The sequence below is a fragment of the Neovison vison genome, chromosome 2 (assembly GCF_020171115.1).
Source record: "Neovison vison isolate M4711 chromosome 2, ASM_NN_V1, whole genome shotgun sequence".
Classification (NCBI taxonomy): Eukaryota; Metazoa; Chordata; class Mammalia; order Carnivora; family Mustelidae; genus Neogale; species Neogale vison.
This window is the reverse complement of record NC_058092.1, coordinates 215,418,228-215,434,972: the sequence shown is the minus strand read 5'-3', so window position 1 is coordinate 215,434,972 and position 16,745 is coordinate 215,418,228. Positions and strand designations below refer to the sequence as shown.

General features: G+C 43.0%; 1 protein-coding gene across 7 annotated transcripts in view; it reads left to right on the top strand.

Moving 5' to 3' along the window:
- The window catches only part of STN1 (STN1 subunit of CST complex), a 44,659-nt gene that overhangs the window by 10,374 nt on the left and 17,540 nt on the right, over positions 1–16,745 (top strand). For 6 of the 7 annotated variants that reach the window (XM_044240443.1, XM_044240447.1, XM_044240446.1 and 3 more), the window contains 4 exons: positions 4,772–4,840; positions 10,058–10,225; positions 10,969–11,083; positions 14,297–14,471. In XM_044240443.1, coding sequence (XP_044096378.1) covers positions 4,772–4,840; positions 10,058–10,225; positions 10,969–11,083; positions 14,297–14,471 — 527 coding nt within the window. The remainder of the gene's footprint in view (positions 1–4,771; positions 4,841–10,057; positions 10,226–10,968; positions 11,084–14,296; positions 14,472–16,745) is intronic. The other variant, XM_044240442.1, reaches the window with a different exon arrangement.

The window sequence follows — 16,745 nt, the reverse complement described above, 5'->3', positions numbered from 1 at the left end:
CTGTTTTTTGTTTTTTCGGTTTTTTTTGTATGTGTGGTTTTTTTTGCTGGAGACAGTATATTTCATTGATGGTACATGACAAAGTAGGGGTTCCCAAACCCACCCCTTCTCAGGGTTCTGATGGACCTCTACTCTCTAGAGGTCAGGAGATTCTCAGTATATTGGGGGATGAGTTGGGGCAAGGACTCCTCAGCAGCTGAGGGCCTTTCTCTTCCTCTTGCTCTCACCAGGACTGGTGGTCCAGGGGGCCCTTATTCCTTGGAGGCCATGTGGACTTTAAGGCTCTCCCCCTGGTTGCTGTAACCAAATTGATTGTTGTCCCAGGAAATAAGCTTGACAAAGTGGTCATGAGGGCAATGCCAGCCCCATCATTGAAGGTGGGAGAGTGGTGTCACTGTGAAAGTTGCAGGACACAGCTTGGTCCCCAGTGTACCCCAGGATGCCTTTGAAGGGACCTTCTGATGCTTGCTTCACCACCTTCTTGATGTCTTTGTATTTGGCAGCTTGCTCCAGGCGGCAGTCAGATCCACAACTGACACATTGAGGGTGGGGACACGGAAGGCTGTGCCATTGGGCTTCCTGTTCAGCTCAGAGATAGCCTTGTCTACAGCCTTGGCAGCACCAGTAGAAGGAGGGATGGTGTCCTGGGAAGCCCTTCAGCTGTCACACCTCAGCTTCCCAGAGGGGCTGTCTCTGGTCTTCCAGGTGGCAGTGATGGTATGGACCGTGGTCATGAGTCCACAATGCTGGAGTTGTCATGGATAGTGCAGGAGGCATTGCTAACAATCTTGAAGGAGTTGTCACACTTCTCATGGGTCACACCCATCACAAACATGGTGGCATCAGCAGAAACAGAGATGATGAACCTCTTGACCCCACACTTCAGCTGAGCCCCAGCCTTCTCCATGGTGGTGAAGGCCCCAGTGGACTCCCCTATGGACTCGGCACCACCTCACCCCGTTTGATGTTGGCAGGATTTCACTTTGAAGGTGGAGATGGGCTTTCCATTGATGACAAGTTTCCCATTCTCAGCCTCGACTGGGCCATTGATCTTACAGTGGTAGAATCACGCTGGAGTGCGTAGACCATGTTGTTGAGGTCCACCAAGGGGTCATTGATGGAGACAATGTCTACTTCGCCAGAGTTAAAAGCGGCCCTGGTGACCAGCACCCGATACGGCCAAATCCGTTTACTCTGACCTTCCCCCTTGTGTCTCAGGGATGCTGGGGCACTGAACCGGGAGGTGTGGCTGTTTGTCAGGTGGGGAGAGACCCGACAGAGCCCCTCTGCCCTCTGGTCTTTGATTGTTTTTGAGGTCACATGAAAGAGGCTATTCGAGGATCTTAATCCTGGCCCTAAAACCAGGCCAGTTATTATACCTGTGATCTAAAGAGGCTTCACTTAACCCCTTTCCCATTCTAGAAATATTAAGGAGATAGGTATGACTGTTCCCCAATAAATGTTCTCTTCAGGGTGGAGGCTAGAAGCAACGGGACACATCTGTGGGCAGTGGGAAAATAAAAAGCACCTGAAGGTTGGGGTAATTGAGAACAGAAAGAAGTTTAGTTCTTGTGAGACCTGTTCAGGGGCGAGCTGCACCCTCCTGCTGTCCTCAGGGCCAGCTTGGCTCTTGGGCCACTGGCCAGGCAGCCACTCATCGCTGTCCTGGGTCCTGCTCCACCTGACTCACCATAGTCCTGTCCTGGGGGGTGTTTCCTGTTCCCACTGACTCATTCCATTGCTGAAACAAAAGGCCAGCGGCCCCGGTGGTGCTGCCCAACCGGGGAGGATGTTGTGCAGCTCTGCAAGGATGCTCCCTTTCCGGGGCATTCCAGCAGCCAGACCTCGGGCTGCCGGCTCCCAAAACCTGTTGGGAGACGTTGCAGGCCAGAAAGTCCAAGGGTTTGGTGGCTGTGCCTGGCAGAGCACGTGGCAGCCACTCAAGCTTATACCTAGAATCCTGAGAGACTCGACTGTTAATGTCGTCACATTTCCTAGAACAAATGTTCATGTGCTCATGTTTTTATTTTACATGATAAACCAAGATTTTACACTGGCCAGAGAAGTTTACACTGGCCAGAGAAGTGGTGTGCCTAGAGGTGTCATACAGTCGTTGTTGTTTTTTTAACTCAGAATGTCCTCATTGATTTATTTTAAAATGACACTCTTATCATAAAATAAAATTTAAAACTAGGGAAATTTTTACTGAAGTACATAAAAGTCATGTGAAACCCTATAAATAAGATAAAAACAATGTCACTGTTTGGGTGAACGTCCCTCCTAATGTTTTTTACTTGTTCCTAATATTGGAGAAATAGAGATGTGTCTTATTTCCTTGTACTATTATGCATATTTTCTTCTCTTAAAATCTCCGAAATGAGGCTTATAATCAGGATGTACATTCGGTGTGGAGTTCCTTTCCAATGTTCCAGAAAAACCCTGCTATTATCGTTTCACTGTCTTAAAGTCATTTCTGTCAAAATACACTACTTAATGTTTTACATAAATTAGATTATATATAAGATTTCTTTTTTAAAATGAAGCATGATATCTTTTAATAGCAGTGAACATAAATCTTCATTATAACTTTTTATATGGTATGCCACTGTAATTTATTTAACAAATTCCATATTTATAAGCATTTAGATTATCTCCATCTAACAATATTATAAACAATGTTGCAACAAACAGCCTTATACAAGATGTGTAAATCTGTGTGTGTATTCTGTTTTTCTCTTCAGGATAAATTTCTGGAAGTAATCACTAAGTCAAAGAGTATATACATTTAAAAAATCAACACGTTGGGATGCCTGGGTGGCTCAGTTGTTTGGGCGGCTGCCTTCGGCTCAGGTCGTGATCCCGGCGTCCTGGGATCGAGTCCCACATCGGGCTCCTTGCTTGGCAGGGAGCCTGCTTCTCCCTCTGCCTCTGCCTGCCACTCTGTCTGCCTGTGCTTGCTCTCGCTTCTCTCTCTATGACAAATAAATAAATAAATAATCTTAAAAAAAAAAAAAAAAATCAACACGTTTCCAAACTTGCTCTTTAGAAATTTGATATGAATTTATATTCCCACTAACAGCATATGAGGATATCAGTATTTTTAATGTTTGTCATTCTAATAATCGAGAAATTATTTAAGTTTTTTCTTTTCCTGGTAACTAATGAGTTTAGTGTACTGACACATATGTATTTGGCTGTTTTTATATCTTCCGTAAATTATGTATTCTTTCTCCTTGCCATTTTTTGTCTAGTGGTTCTGATCTTTTCTTATTCATTTGTATGAGCGAGCTATCTATCTATTTATTTATTTGAAAAGGGACAGAGGGAGAGAGAAAATCTCAAGCAGACTCCATGCTAAGTGCAGACATGGGGTTTGATCTCACAACCCTGAGATCATGACCTGAGCCAAAATCAAGAGGCAGATGCTCACCGGATTGATCCACCCAGGTGCCCCTGTGTGAGCTCTTTATGTATTAAGACCCTAGCCCTGTCAGAAAATTGCTGTAAGGTATTAATTTTTAGTTGGTCATCTATATCAGACTATTAAAAATGAGATCTGATCGTCAAGTCTGGTTAAAGAAGTCTCTTCCAACCAACTGTAAGCCCAAGGTCCAAATGTATTTACCCATATTTTCTTCCTATCTTTTTAAGTTTACTTGTTTTACATTTAATAAAAATCTATTTAGAATTTATTTTCCTATAAGAAATATTTTTCTTGGCTTCTGCTTTCAGTGCAGGTTTAAACCAGTAATAAAAAAAATTGCCTTATATTCTGTATTACATGTGCATTTACAACAGTCTCACTGATGATTTTTTTTTTAAAAGATTTTATTTATTTATTTGACAGAGAGAGATCACAAGTAGGCAGAGAGGCAGGCAGAGAGAGAGAGAGAGAGAGAGGAGGAAGCAGGCTCCCTGCTGAGCAGAGAGCCCGATGCGGGACTCGATCCCAGGACTCTGAGATCATGACCTGAGCCGAAGGCAGCGGCTTAACCCACTGAGCCACCCAGGCGCCCTCACTGATGATTTTTTTTTAAAAACCACTGGTCTCTTTTTTTTGAGGTTTTCAGAAATTAGAGAAAACACCTCTTATACCAAACATCTCCAGTTCCTCTGCAGTTATAAATCCATGTACAATGGGAATTCTGTGTGTGTGTGTTGCACTAGGGATAAAATAAGCCAAAATTATTTATGTGATTAAAGTATAATTATGTTCCAGTATGAAAACAAAACTTTGGTCTTCTGCAATATACTTGGCTTTCCTTTTGTCCCCTGCAGTATTAAGGACTGGGCAGAAGCTCATTCATAAAGAGAAGTGGGATGCTTTGTCTTGGGAGGCTTTGGAGCTCGTGAAAGGGTGGATGGTGAGAAATGGTTGCCCTCCGGAGTCTTTTCACCTTGGGCTGTATCAGTGCACTCTTGCTTCAGGGTGGGAGGCCAAGGCCCAATTTGCATGTTAGCATTCATGGAGATGTCTGTACTTAAGCTCCTGAGGATGGTGAGGACAGGAATCACCAGTACCCCCAAGGCGGGATGAGTGAAATGTTGACTACCTTAGGCTCACGTATCACAGCGAGCCGCGCAGACGGGCAGTTCCTGTCGGTGTACCTGCAGACATTACTTCTGAGAATGGAAGGAGAGTTTCACAAGGGGTTAGCCCAGCCAGGCTATTGAAAGATGCATTTTGGGGTATGGCTGAATGCGATGACAACCCGCTCATTCACTCACGATGCCCGGATCTCTCTTCTGCCCTTTTGCACTTCTCTTGCAGTGGACGACAGCACTGGAGTTATCAATTGTATCTGCTGGAAAAAGTCGAACAATAACGAGGCTTCATCAGGTACTTTCATTTGACACCCTCCCCTACTTTCCAGCAAACCAATGGTTTTTACTCAAGGGGGCTCATCAGAACAACTGTAGGGCTAAGTTTACATATTTGTCCACTGGTGAATTCTGTGGATCAGCCTGAAGCACTAAACCTGGAGTTCTGGGCCCTCGGCTGACTGATGTCACAGAAGAGCAAGTCGTGTTTCTTTCTGCTGTCTCCTCTTTGGTGCTCACTTCCTTCTGAGCCTGCCTGCCAGCGTGGGACCAGGTTGCGGGGAGATGGAGTATTTCCTTTTACCATGGTCGTTATCACGGAAGTCGAGGTGTTTTAGCCTAGTTGCCAGTCGGCTCAGAATCCCCTTGTTCCACATGTAACCCTTAACCAAAGAAGGTTTTTGGAGATTTTTCCTTTTGCATGATGGCCACTAACGTCTGTGCTGCCATGGTCCAGATTTTCTGAAATCTCAAGGATACCAGAAATTATAAGATTGATGAGAAGGTAAATAGGATTCCTTTGAAGTTAACTATTGAGTAACATGAACTGAAAAGAAACTTTATTTATTGTTTTTAAAGATTTTGTTTATGAAAGAGAGAGAGAGAGTGAGAGAATGAGAGAGAGCACGGGCAGGGAACAGGGGTAGAGGGGCAGAGGGAGAAGCAGACTCCCTGCTGAGCAAGGAGCCTGATGGGGGCTCCATCCCAGGAACTTGGGATCATGACCTGAGCCAAAGGCAGTCACTTAACCAACTAAGCCACCCAGATGCTCTGGAAAGAAAGTTTCAAATTGTATATTGAACCCACTGACTATAACTGAAACAGCATTTGGAATTCCTTGAGTATATTTTAATAGGCCCTAGGGAGTTTTTACAGTTAAGTTCATAATTAAAAAAAAATATATTGGACAATACTGATGATCATTTTTGGCTCTAGAGAAGCGACAGCCACTGGGACCTTGTCTTCCCATCTTGCCGCACACAGAGCAGTGCCATACACACTGGGGCCATTCATGAAATACTGCCTGCTATTCCATCTAACATCTGTATCCATCTCCTTGGGTGATACACGGTGTCTTTCCTCTCTGCCATTACCGGACCAGTGCAATGGCCCTTCACTTAATTTTTGGACGTATTTACATTTAGAACTTGGCCACCAGTTTCCTATGACTTCAGTGTTCCATTCCTTATTTGGGAACATCTTAATCATTGGCACTGCTTTGCTTAGGACGCTTTGTAGATGTAAAAAAAAAAAAAAAAAATTAAGGGGTGTGGCTCAGAGGGTTAAGCCTCTGCCTTCTTCAGCTCAGGTCATGGTCTCAGGGTCCTGGGATCGAGCCCCGAATCGGGCTCTCTGTTCAGCAGGGAGCCTGCTTCTCCCTCTCTCTCTGCCTGCCTCTCTGCCTACTTGTGATCTTTCTCTCTGTGTTAAATAAATAAAAATCTTTAAAAAAAAATTAAGACAACAGGTTTTATATGACTGTTTCAGAGCTAAGAAATAAACCTATAAGACAATCAGACTCTTGAATTTTCATATAGCTATGTCTAGGATATTAAAATCAATTTGCAGACTTACAGTTTTAGTGTTGTCAAAACCTTCAATCAGAGCATGTTGTTTGAATATATGTGCTTGTTTCAGGCCATGGAGCAGCAGACTTGTTCTGTACAGGGTCAGATAGACAATGTTTTCTGCTTTGTGGGTTCTCTGATCTGCACCTTGATTACCCAGCGTTGCCATGGGGATACAGAAGCGGCCACACACAGTACATACAGTAAAACTTTATTTACCAAAACAGGTTGTGGGTGGATTTGGCCCAGGGGCTGTAGGTTGCTGATTCCTATTTTAGACATTGTTCTAATTTCCAAAATCAACTCTATTTTTTTTTAAAGAATGACCTTAGGAATACTGTATAACTTATATTTAGTCATTTTTAGATAAAAGGGCTACTGAGAGTGAGATTTTTAAAAGATTTGTAAGTAGATGAATAGATGGTGGGCAGCCTTAATTGGAAATTCCTTTGAGAATAAAAAGAGAGAGTAAGAACGCAAGGAGAAAGCCCCAAAAGAATTCTCATCATGTTACATACAAAGTGATATTTTAAAATTATTCCTGACTAGCTCATTCTCTCCTTTTCATCTAATTGCCCTCAATTTAAAAGCTTTCCCCTGGAATGTAGCCAATGAAGACAATTTTTTTTAAACAAAACTTACTCTGAGTCAAAATCTTGTTCTAGTCCGTTAAGGTGTATGAGAATAGGCCATTAATTCCTATAAATTAAATTGGACTGGCTTGTGAGACAAATTAAGAAAGCTTGGCCCTTGATACTAGAACTTTGGGGGTGGGAGGGCGCTATCTCCCAGCATGGAATAGGCTACTTAAAATGCAGTCCGGTCAGGCTCCAGCCATCTCGTTAGGTTCACCAAATTACAGAGCTCAAGCCGTCCTTTCAAGAGTTTGTCTCACCCTTTAAATGAAAGCTGGGCCTCGTTCTCTGACTCCAGTCATTTCAGCAGTGCTGTAGGAAGCATTTATTATGACGTGTTTTCAGTTCAGCCCAAGTACAAGGTGGCTGGACGGAACAGGAACCCAGATGGAATAACGTTTTATAAAGTAACACTTGGGTGTTTTTTGAAGAAAGCCGGTAAGCTGAGTACCGTTAGTGCCGATAGTGTCTAGATTCCTAGGTGTTGGTTACTGGATACAGAGTGCCCCGTACTCCCTGGTTGCTCTTTCCCCGGATAGGGTAGATGCAGTACAAGAAAAGTAGTGCCTTTGCACTTTACAAAGCCACAGTCATCTAAGTTGTGTTAGATTAGAAAGACAGTGCGATCAATAGGCTAATAGAACATTTGCTCATTCATTATAGGAACACTAAGTGTATGACAGACCAGAAATGAATCAAGAGCGGGAAATACATGAGCATTTAACAAATGTTGTTGGCTCAGGTAGATAAAATATTTTTTAAAAGAGGTGACCGTGATCCGTATCTTCCGGCTTGCATGACATAACCCAAAGAAGATGGAGTTGTGTATTTATCACAGCGAATATGGGGGTATACATGTTAAACTCTGATAAGTCCTTAGCTGTTAAAGCACCAAAAACTATCATCAGTGACCATAGGATAGACTAAACATTTTTTTCAAACTTTTATGTAGTAAAATGAAATAAAAAAGCATAGAAAAGCAGTGGAGTGGGGGGGGGGGGTGGATGTAATGAGCAGAACTGAGAAAGCTTCCCTAAAAATTTTTCAGAAGTTAACATGAAGTATTCAAAAGACGCGAAGGATACATAGAATGAGTAAGATGATTTCTTACACGTAAAGAAATACAGAGAACAAATCATCTTATATAAAAACATAGAGCCTGTCTGGCAGTTTAAAAGCAAAAATAAAACATCATGGAATCATTATATATGTTTTAAGGTACTAAACATCCAAGCCAGTGTAGGAGCTACAAGTGTGTGTGCATCGCTGGCCACACCTTGTAAAAAGAGAACGGTTGGAATGTTTCTTTCTGGCAAACCTTCTGACAATATGTAATGAACTCTGAACCTGTTTTTAACTTTTCTCTCTGGTAATTCCCAACAAAAGACCCCAAGAAAAACACGCAATTTTGTCTAGAGGGCTTCGTTACTTGTTTTTTTACAAATAGCTGACATTTATAGACCATTTCCTGTGGCTCTGACATTGTGCCAGACCCATGATGTAAGGGTTAACTTAGATCATGTGCAACAGTTCTGTGTGCAAGGTGGACTGTGTTGTTACCCACAACTCGTAGTTGAGGCAACCCCGGTGCAGTGAGGTTAACAGCCTGCCCGCGGTCTCAGAGCTAGTAGGAGGGGAGTGGAGATTTCAACCCGGTCTGTCTGACTCCGTTATCCAAGTGCTGACCTCTAAGTCCCATCTGGTGCCGGTGATTAAAGCCAGAATAAAAAATTACAGGGGTGCCTGGGTGGCTCAGTGGGTTAAGTCTCTGCCTTCAGCTCAGGTCACAGTCTCAGGGTCCTGGGATTGAGCCCCACATCAGGCTCTCTGCTCAGTAGGAGCCTGCTTCCCTCCCCCCTCTGACCACTCATGCTATTTCTCTCTCTGTCAAATAAATAAATAAAATGTCAAAAATATTACAGAAAGAGGGGAGAATGGGACATTTAACATGACTAGCTCATCGAACTGTGGCTTGTTAACATGCCAGTGCTCTACGATTTTTTAAAGTGCTTGAGTTGTATAGATTCTGTAGGTACACGTGTGTATCTGAACTTGGCCCAGGCAGAAAATCAGAATGTCGAATTGTTTACACACCCCAGCTGTATCGGGAAAATGCGAGAATGCTCGTGGGGCAGGCAGCAGAGAATAAAGAATAATAAGCAGGAAGGGACTGGAGTCAGGAACCGCCTGGATTCAAACTGCAGCTTTGTGGCTGGCTAGCTGTTTTACTTTGTGCAAGTTGCTTGACCTCTCTGTGACTCAGTGTCCTCCTCTATAGAATGAGGCCAAGAATGAATGGGTGTAGCAGTGAGGTGTAGGTGTGCTGATCCACTATAAAGTCCTTAGAGCAGTGCCTATAGTACCCAAGTATTCATGGCTGTGCTTACTATTTAATACAATTAGAAATTAAACTTAAGTAATAGAAATGACTTAGAATTGCATGTGCATTGGGTTATTTTCACCATGAAGTTGCTTAAACTTACGGTTTTAAGTGGTGTGAGAATGTGTGTGTGTGAGAGAGAGATCACCGCAGTGACCCAACAAAGATGAGAGGCAAGAGTTTAGGGTGTTGGGTACCAAAGTGGGAAATCAGCCTGAGGCACATTCACCTTCCCCATAAACAGGACTGCATATGGAGACCTGGGCCCCCTTTTTTCCTATTCCAGATTTGTCTTCATGCAAAGACACTTGAAAGGGTTGTTGAGAGCTATTCCTACCAAACCCAGATGAATCCTACAGAATTCAGCTCAGGACCACATAGAGCCCTTTGAGATCACTGGCAATGCAGGAGCAGGGGAGAGCATGTTGGAGCCCTGCCAGAACTTTCTTACTTGGGTTATCTGGCCTCCTAGACTCCGTTCCCATTATCCTACTTTCGAATAGTTACAGCTTGGGCTTTGTGGTCAGCAGAGGATTTCAGAAGGGTGTGCAGGTTTCTTACAGTAGAGCAGCTTTTCAGATGGAGAATGACCCAACACCGTCTCACACATGCGGGCAGTGAACGTGTTATGCTTCTGTCTCTTCTGGTCCTAGCAACTACAGCTACGGCAACGCTAGGGGCGCTGAACTTAACCTCACAGCTTAAGAAGCTGCAGGACACCATTGAGCAGAAGACAAAGATCGAAATTGGGGACATTGTCCAGATCAGAGGTTATGTCCACACATACAGAGAAGAACGAGAGATTCGTGTCACTACTTACTGTAAGCACAAGTTACCTCTGCCAAACTGGTTGATATTCTGGGTGTGTGTCCAGTAAACTCTGGGTTTGCTAAAAGTCAAATGGTGGAAAAGTTCAGATTTAAAAAAAAAATAATAATAACTCTCTACTGGAGGAAATTTTATTTCCTAACAGGCTTTCTTTAGAAAAGCAGCATTTTTTAACTTTATTTTGAAGAGCAGTGGCTAGAAATTGGGGAAGAAAACCAATGATGTATTATATATACCCAGCAAATTTATTTGGGCCACATCAGAGTTAATGTACTTTGAAGTTTGAAGTGGCAGTCCACGTAGGGTACAGTGTTCCTATTCTTTAAAATGATAGAGATTTCTTGAACACTGCTGAGTCCATTAACTTTGAAGGAAAAGAGCTTGTCGGAAATACGATAGTCCCACATCCTCTGAGTGATATGTTTTGCAGGGCTCTGGCTGACTTGGGTTGGAAATCCCACGGATGACCCCCGTTATTTGCCATCGTAGCAAATGGGTGAATAAGGGAATGTGCTTTCCCTGGTTCCAGTCTGCTGCTGGACAAGCCTGTGATGCTGAGGGCATTGCATTCCCTCTCAAAGGATGCCTGGGACCCACACTAAATGTGCATCTAGAATGTATGCTCCTTGGGCACCTAGAGGAAGGGTGACCCACTGGGTGCCTAGCAGCAGTTTGGATGTGGGAAAGAGCTGATCTCATTGTATTTCTATGGCATGTTTTCCCCATGGCTTGTTAGATAAAGTGGATGATCCCGTGTGCAACATTCAAATCTCAAGAATGCTGGAGCTGCCCCGTATCTACAGGAAGGTTTATGACCAGCCTTTCCGCAGCCCAGCCCTAGAGCAAGAAAGGTAAGCTGTGGCCTCTCCCTGCTGAAGATGTGGTGATGGCAGTAAGGCCAAGCAGTGGGCGCCCAGATGCTGGGGTGGGCCAGAGTTCAAATCCTGAAGGGTCCACCCTCACGGAGGGGCTCCGGGCAAGTCCACTTACTCCCCATATGCCTTCTTTTTCTTACCTGCAAAGTGAAGATAGTAATAGTACAGATATTCTAAGGTTCTTGTGAGGAAAATGTGTGTGTAATAGGGAGTCCCTGAAGGAGTGCAGGGAGCAGAGAAAATGTATTTGAAGAAATAATGGATAGTTTTTCCAGGTTTGCTGAAACTATATAAATGCACAGATCCAGGAAGCTCAATGAGCCCCCAAGGCAAGAAACCAAAAGAAAACTGCCCTGGAACCTCAAAATCAAAATACTACTCTATGACACATTCTAACAAAAAACTGTAAAAAATGATACCCGTCATTCCCAACCCGGACTGATTTTACTTTCTTATGTGTGGAGGGTGGGGGGGAAATGGGGGAATAAGAATATGTGTGTACTTGTTAGTGCCTGCATCAGAGAACTCTGAGAGCTGCCAGAAAACCAGTAATAGCTTCTTCCTACGGGTAGAACTGAAAAGTTTAGAAAGGAGACTTCACTGTGTACCCTGTAATTTTTTTTCTGAGAATTTATTTTGAGAGAGAAAGAGTGCATGGAGCTGGGGGTGGATGGGGAGGGGTGAGGGCGTGGGAGAGGAGGAGAGAAGCTTAAGCAGACTCGGCACTGAGCATAGAGCCTGACGCAGGGCTCTGTCTCACGACCACCAGATCATGACCCGAGCCAAAAGCAGGAATCGGCCACTTAGCCGATTGAGCCACCCAGGCACCGTGCCCTCCATCGCCGTTTTAATTTTTTAAACATACATATATTACATATTCAAAAAATGTATGTTAAAAAAAAACCCAAACTCTAGACCTGTGGGAAGTAAGAGTGGAAGTTCCCCATTTTCCTGCCCCAGTACCATTTCCCAGAGGTTGCCACCATGCGTAGGTTGAGGTGAATCCTTTTAGACATTTTTCTTCTGTGCATCTACAAGCATGAATATTCACCCATATATTTTATGGGTTGTCATCTGCTTTTTTAATACAAATGGGAACATACTTTATATACTGTTCTGCAGCTCGACTTTTTTTCAGAATTTCTCATGAATATTAAAGTTCCTAGAGTCCTGCCTCATCCTTTTAATCAACTGCACAGCACTCACTGTACGACTGCCCTTTATGTCAGAAACAAGCGTTTTTGTTGAACAGACCGATTACCAGTAATGAATTTGAATCAGTGGCCAGAACACTCCCAAAATACAAAAGTCTAGGACCAGATGGCTTCACAGGTGAATTCTATCAAACATTTAAAAAAAGAGTTAATACTTATTCTCCTTGAACTATTCCAGAAAATAGAAGGGAAAGGAAAGTTTCCAAATACATTCTGTGCCGCAGGCATTACCCTGACACTGAAACCAGACAGACACGCTATACAAATAGACAACTACAGGCCCATATCCCTGCTGCACATGGAAAATCCTCAACAAAATACCAGCAAACTGCATTAACAATGCATTAAAAGGATCATTCGCCATGATCATGTGGGATTTATTCTGGGAATGCATGGATCGTTTAATATCCACAAATCAATCAACATGAGACACCACATTAATAAAACAAAGCATGAGAGTCACATGATCATTTCAGTAGATGCAGAAAAGGCATTTGATAAAACCCAACAGTCATTCATGGCAAAAACTCTCAACTGAGGAGGCTTAGAGTGTACATAGTGTAGTGAAGGCCATATATGAAAACCCCACAACTAACATCATATGCACTGGTGGAAAACAGCATCTCCTCTCAGATCAGGAACAAGACAAAGAAACCCACTCTTGCCCCTTTCATTCATCATCATACTAGAAAGCCTAGCCATAGTAGTCAGGCAAGAAAAAGAAATAAAAGGCATCCAAATTGGTAAGGAAAGTGTTAAACTGTCGATATGTGCAGATGACATGATACTATATATAGAAAAGTCCTGAAGACGCCACCAAAACAAATCATTAAAACTACAAATGAGTACTGTATGGTGACTAACAACAACATAATAATAATAATAAAAAGGAAACTACAAATGAATTCAGTAGAGTTGTAGGATATAGAGTTAATACACAGAAATTGATTACATTCCTATGCACTAATAACAAAGCAGAAAGAAAAATTAAGAAAACAATTCCATTTACAGTTGCACCAAAAAGAATAGAACACCTAGGGAAAAACTTAACCAAGGAGGTAGAAGATCTGTACTCTGAAAACTATAAAACATTGATGAAAAAATTGAAGGTGACACAAATGGAAAGATATTCCATGCTCATGGACTGGAAGAATTAGTATTGTTAAAAGGTCTATACTGCCCAAAGCAATCTATGGATTCAATGCAATGCTTATCAAAATACCAACAGCATTTTTCAAAGAACTAGAACAAATAATCTTAGAATTTGTATTGAACCACAGAAGACCCAAATACCCAAAGCAATCTTGAGAATGAAGAACAAAGCTTAAGGTATCACAATCCCAGATTTCAAGATATACTACACAGCCACAGTAATCAAAACAAGTATGGTACTGACACAAAACTAGACACATAGATCGGTGGAACAGAATAGAGAGCCCAGAAGTGAATCCACATTTATGTGCTCAATCTCTGACAAAGGAGGCAAAAATATACAATGGGGGAAAGTTTAAAAATCGGTTTAAAAAAAAATTTACCCAAAGAAAACAAAAACACCCTCATGTTTATTGCAGCCTTGTAAACAGAGGTCAAGATATGGAAACAAGCTAAGTGGCCATCAAAGGGGAGGAGTGTGTGGGGTGGGGGATGGACAAAATGGGTGAAGGAAAGTAGATACGGGTTTCTAGGTATAGAATGAATATGTCGTAGGGATAAAAGATACAGCACAGGGAATACAGTCAGCAGCACTGTAATAGCTCTGTACGGTGACAGATGGTACCCGCGCTTTTGAACGTAGCGTAGTATAGACTTGTCAGTTGCTGTGTTGTACACCTTAATTTAAAAGTGGATGTCAGCTGTACTTCAGGTAGTCGAACAAACATCAATATAGTGTCACATGTCCCAGCCGAATTTCTGTTTTAAAAAGAAGCAAAGGTGATGATAGTTTTCTGCAGGGCTTTTCAAAACTTTCCCCCAGCAGTGATCCAGGTGCCTTGGACCTTGCCAATCTCACGTGTTTGCTGAGTGAAAGAGCCAAAGAATTCCTTGTGGAGAACAAAGTGCAAACCTTTTACCAGCAGGAATTGGAAACTGTGGAGTCTCTGCTGTCCCTTGCCAATCAGCCTGTGATTCACAGCGCGGGCCCTGAGCAGGTAGGTGCAGCACGCATGCCCATGTGAGAACTCAGGTCCCCTGTCCCGTATGTGCAGCTCAAGGGTGTGGGCAAACATGACTGTGGCATGGACACTCAGAGTGTAGACCCAGGGCATAGAAGTTCTGGTGCTAGTCCGTGTTTCTCTTCTGGAAAGGTCACTGATCACTAAGAATTTGAAATGAGAGTGCACCTGCCCTTTTGCCCTCCTCACTTAATCTCAGTAAACTTAATCTTTGGGTAGGGGGAAAAAGTAGTTTAAGGTTCATACTGTTCCTTAGTATTTATGAGATGGGTGTTTAATCTCAGAAGCAGGAGATAAATGAGAAGAGGCAATTTTCTTTCCAAGATTATTTATTCAGCAGGATGATTTTTTTTTAAGATTTTATTTATTTATTTGACACAGAGAATAAGCACAAACAGGAAGAGGGGAAGAGGGAGAGGGAGAAGGAGGCTCCCTGCTGAGCCCGGAGCCTGATGCAGGGCTCGATCCCGGGTCCCTGGGATCATGACCTGAGCTGAAGGCAGTTGCTCAACCCACTGAGCCTTCCAGGAGCCCCCAGCAAGATGATTCTTGAACCAAAGTTTTTAATAACTTGCTCTCTCTTCATCAAAATAAGGTTATCTTGTTAGGATTTATATAAAGACCAAGTTGTATTCAGTCTGGTTTATAAGTAAAAATTTCTAGAAACAATCGAGTAATTTCTTACTCTTCTGGAAAAGAGCTATCCTTTCCCCCCCTCATGTTACAGGTGAACTTAAGTTGTTTGGTGTTTATTCACTTCTAATCAAGAGTTATTTGAAACTTTGGTTTTAGGCTTTCCCTTTCACTGCGATTCTCAGGTTTTTTTTGTTGTTGTGACACCATTTATTTTTATTTACTTTTTTCCACCAGGGAATGATCTCTGCTGAAATGTCACCTTCTTGCCCTCCCCCTATTTGCTGTGATAGCCACCTGCTTCCACACTGTGTTATCACCCTGTTTTCATATCTCAGGTTATCACTGGTATTTACGTGTTTGTTTGCCTATTCCTCTTCCAGAATTTAAATTTTACAAGAGCAGAAGCCTTCCTTATCTTGTCTTCACTCTCTAGAACCATGGCCCAGAACAGGGCTGCCATAAACTAAGTTCTTGATTTTTTGTTGGTTGAAGGAATGAATAGTTTTTAAAAATTTAAATAGTCCCTGAAGGTATCTAGTTAAAGTTTCCTTCCCATCCTCCCTCGTACCCCCTTTCCCCAGAGATAAGCACCATTAATAACCTCATGGATATCCTTTCAGAGAGAGTCTGTGTGTTTATAAACTAGGAGTGGTTATATCCCCCTGCCTTCTTTTTTACACAATCGGTAGCAAGCTAAACTCTAATCTGTACCTAGCTTTTCACTGAATGGCTTGTCTTAGCCTTTCCTAGCCATTCATACAGATTTGCCACTATAATGATCTCTTGTTACATGTACCATAATTTATTTAACTACTCTCTGCATTTCTGGACTGTTTAGAAGTTTTCCGGTCTTTTGTCACTGCCAACAGAGCTGCCGTGAACACCTTGTTAGGTAACATAAGTTATTCCTCATGATTCTGGTGGAACAGATACTAGGTCCTCATCCTGACCTCCTAGGCCACGGGGCCACGGCCACTGCTTCTCAGTTTCGTTCACGAACCTAATTATCTTCTCTTGGCCGTAGACTGTGGGCCCGGTGACCCGCGATGTCATTCACAGAGACCGGGATAGTGTGTCAGGGACACCCCGGTGGGGAGGGCCCGGACTGGCAGCTGCCTTCTGCGACACCGCTGCTCGCTTCTTTGCGGCCGGGGCCCTCCAGCTGGCCACCGTCCACCAGATTACCCTTCCTCTCATTCAGTCGTCCAGAGGCAGCTTACCACCAGGTTAGCCCCCTAGCACTTCTGACCACTCTGTCGGCGTGTTTGGAAAGAAACCGAACCTTAGCAAAGACCGCATTCTTCTGTGAACCGCTTTTCTGTTGGGGCCAAGGATTCTCTCAAGGCTTCTCCATTCAAAATAACCGTAGGGAACTTCTGGTGTGATTAACTTTCTGAAAATGCTTAGAGCAGAAACTTACATCTGCCCCGTCATGTATGTTTAAAGAGATATGAATGCGGGACTTTGTTTTGTCTTTGGAAACTCTTTTCCATCAATTATGAATTACTCCCTCACATGACTCTGGTCGGGGAGGTCAGCGTCATTAAGTTGAATTCTGCTTAATAGAGCCTAGGAGACGAAGGATGCTTTACAATGATGGTGAAACCCTAGATC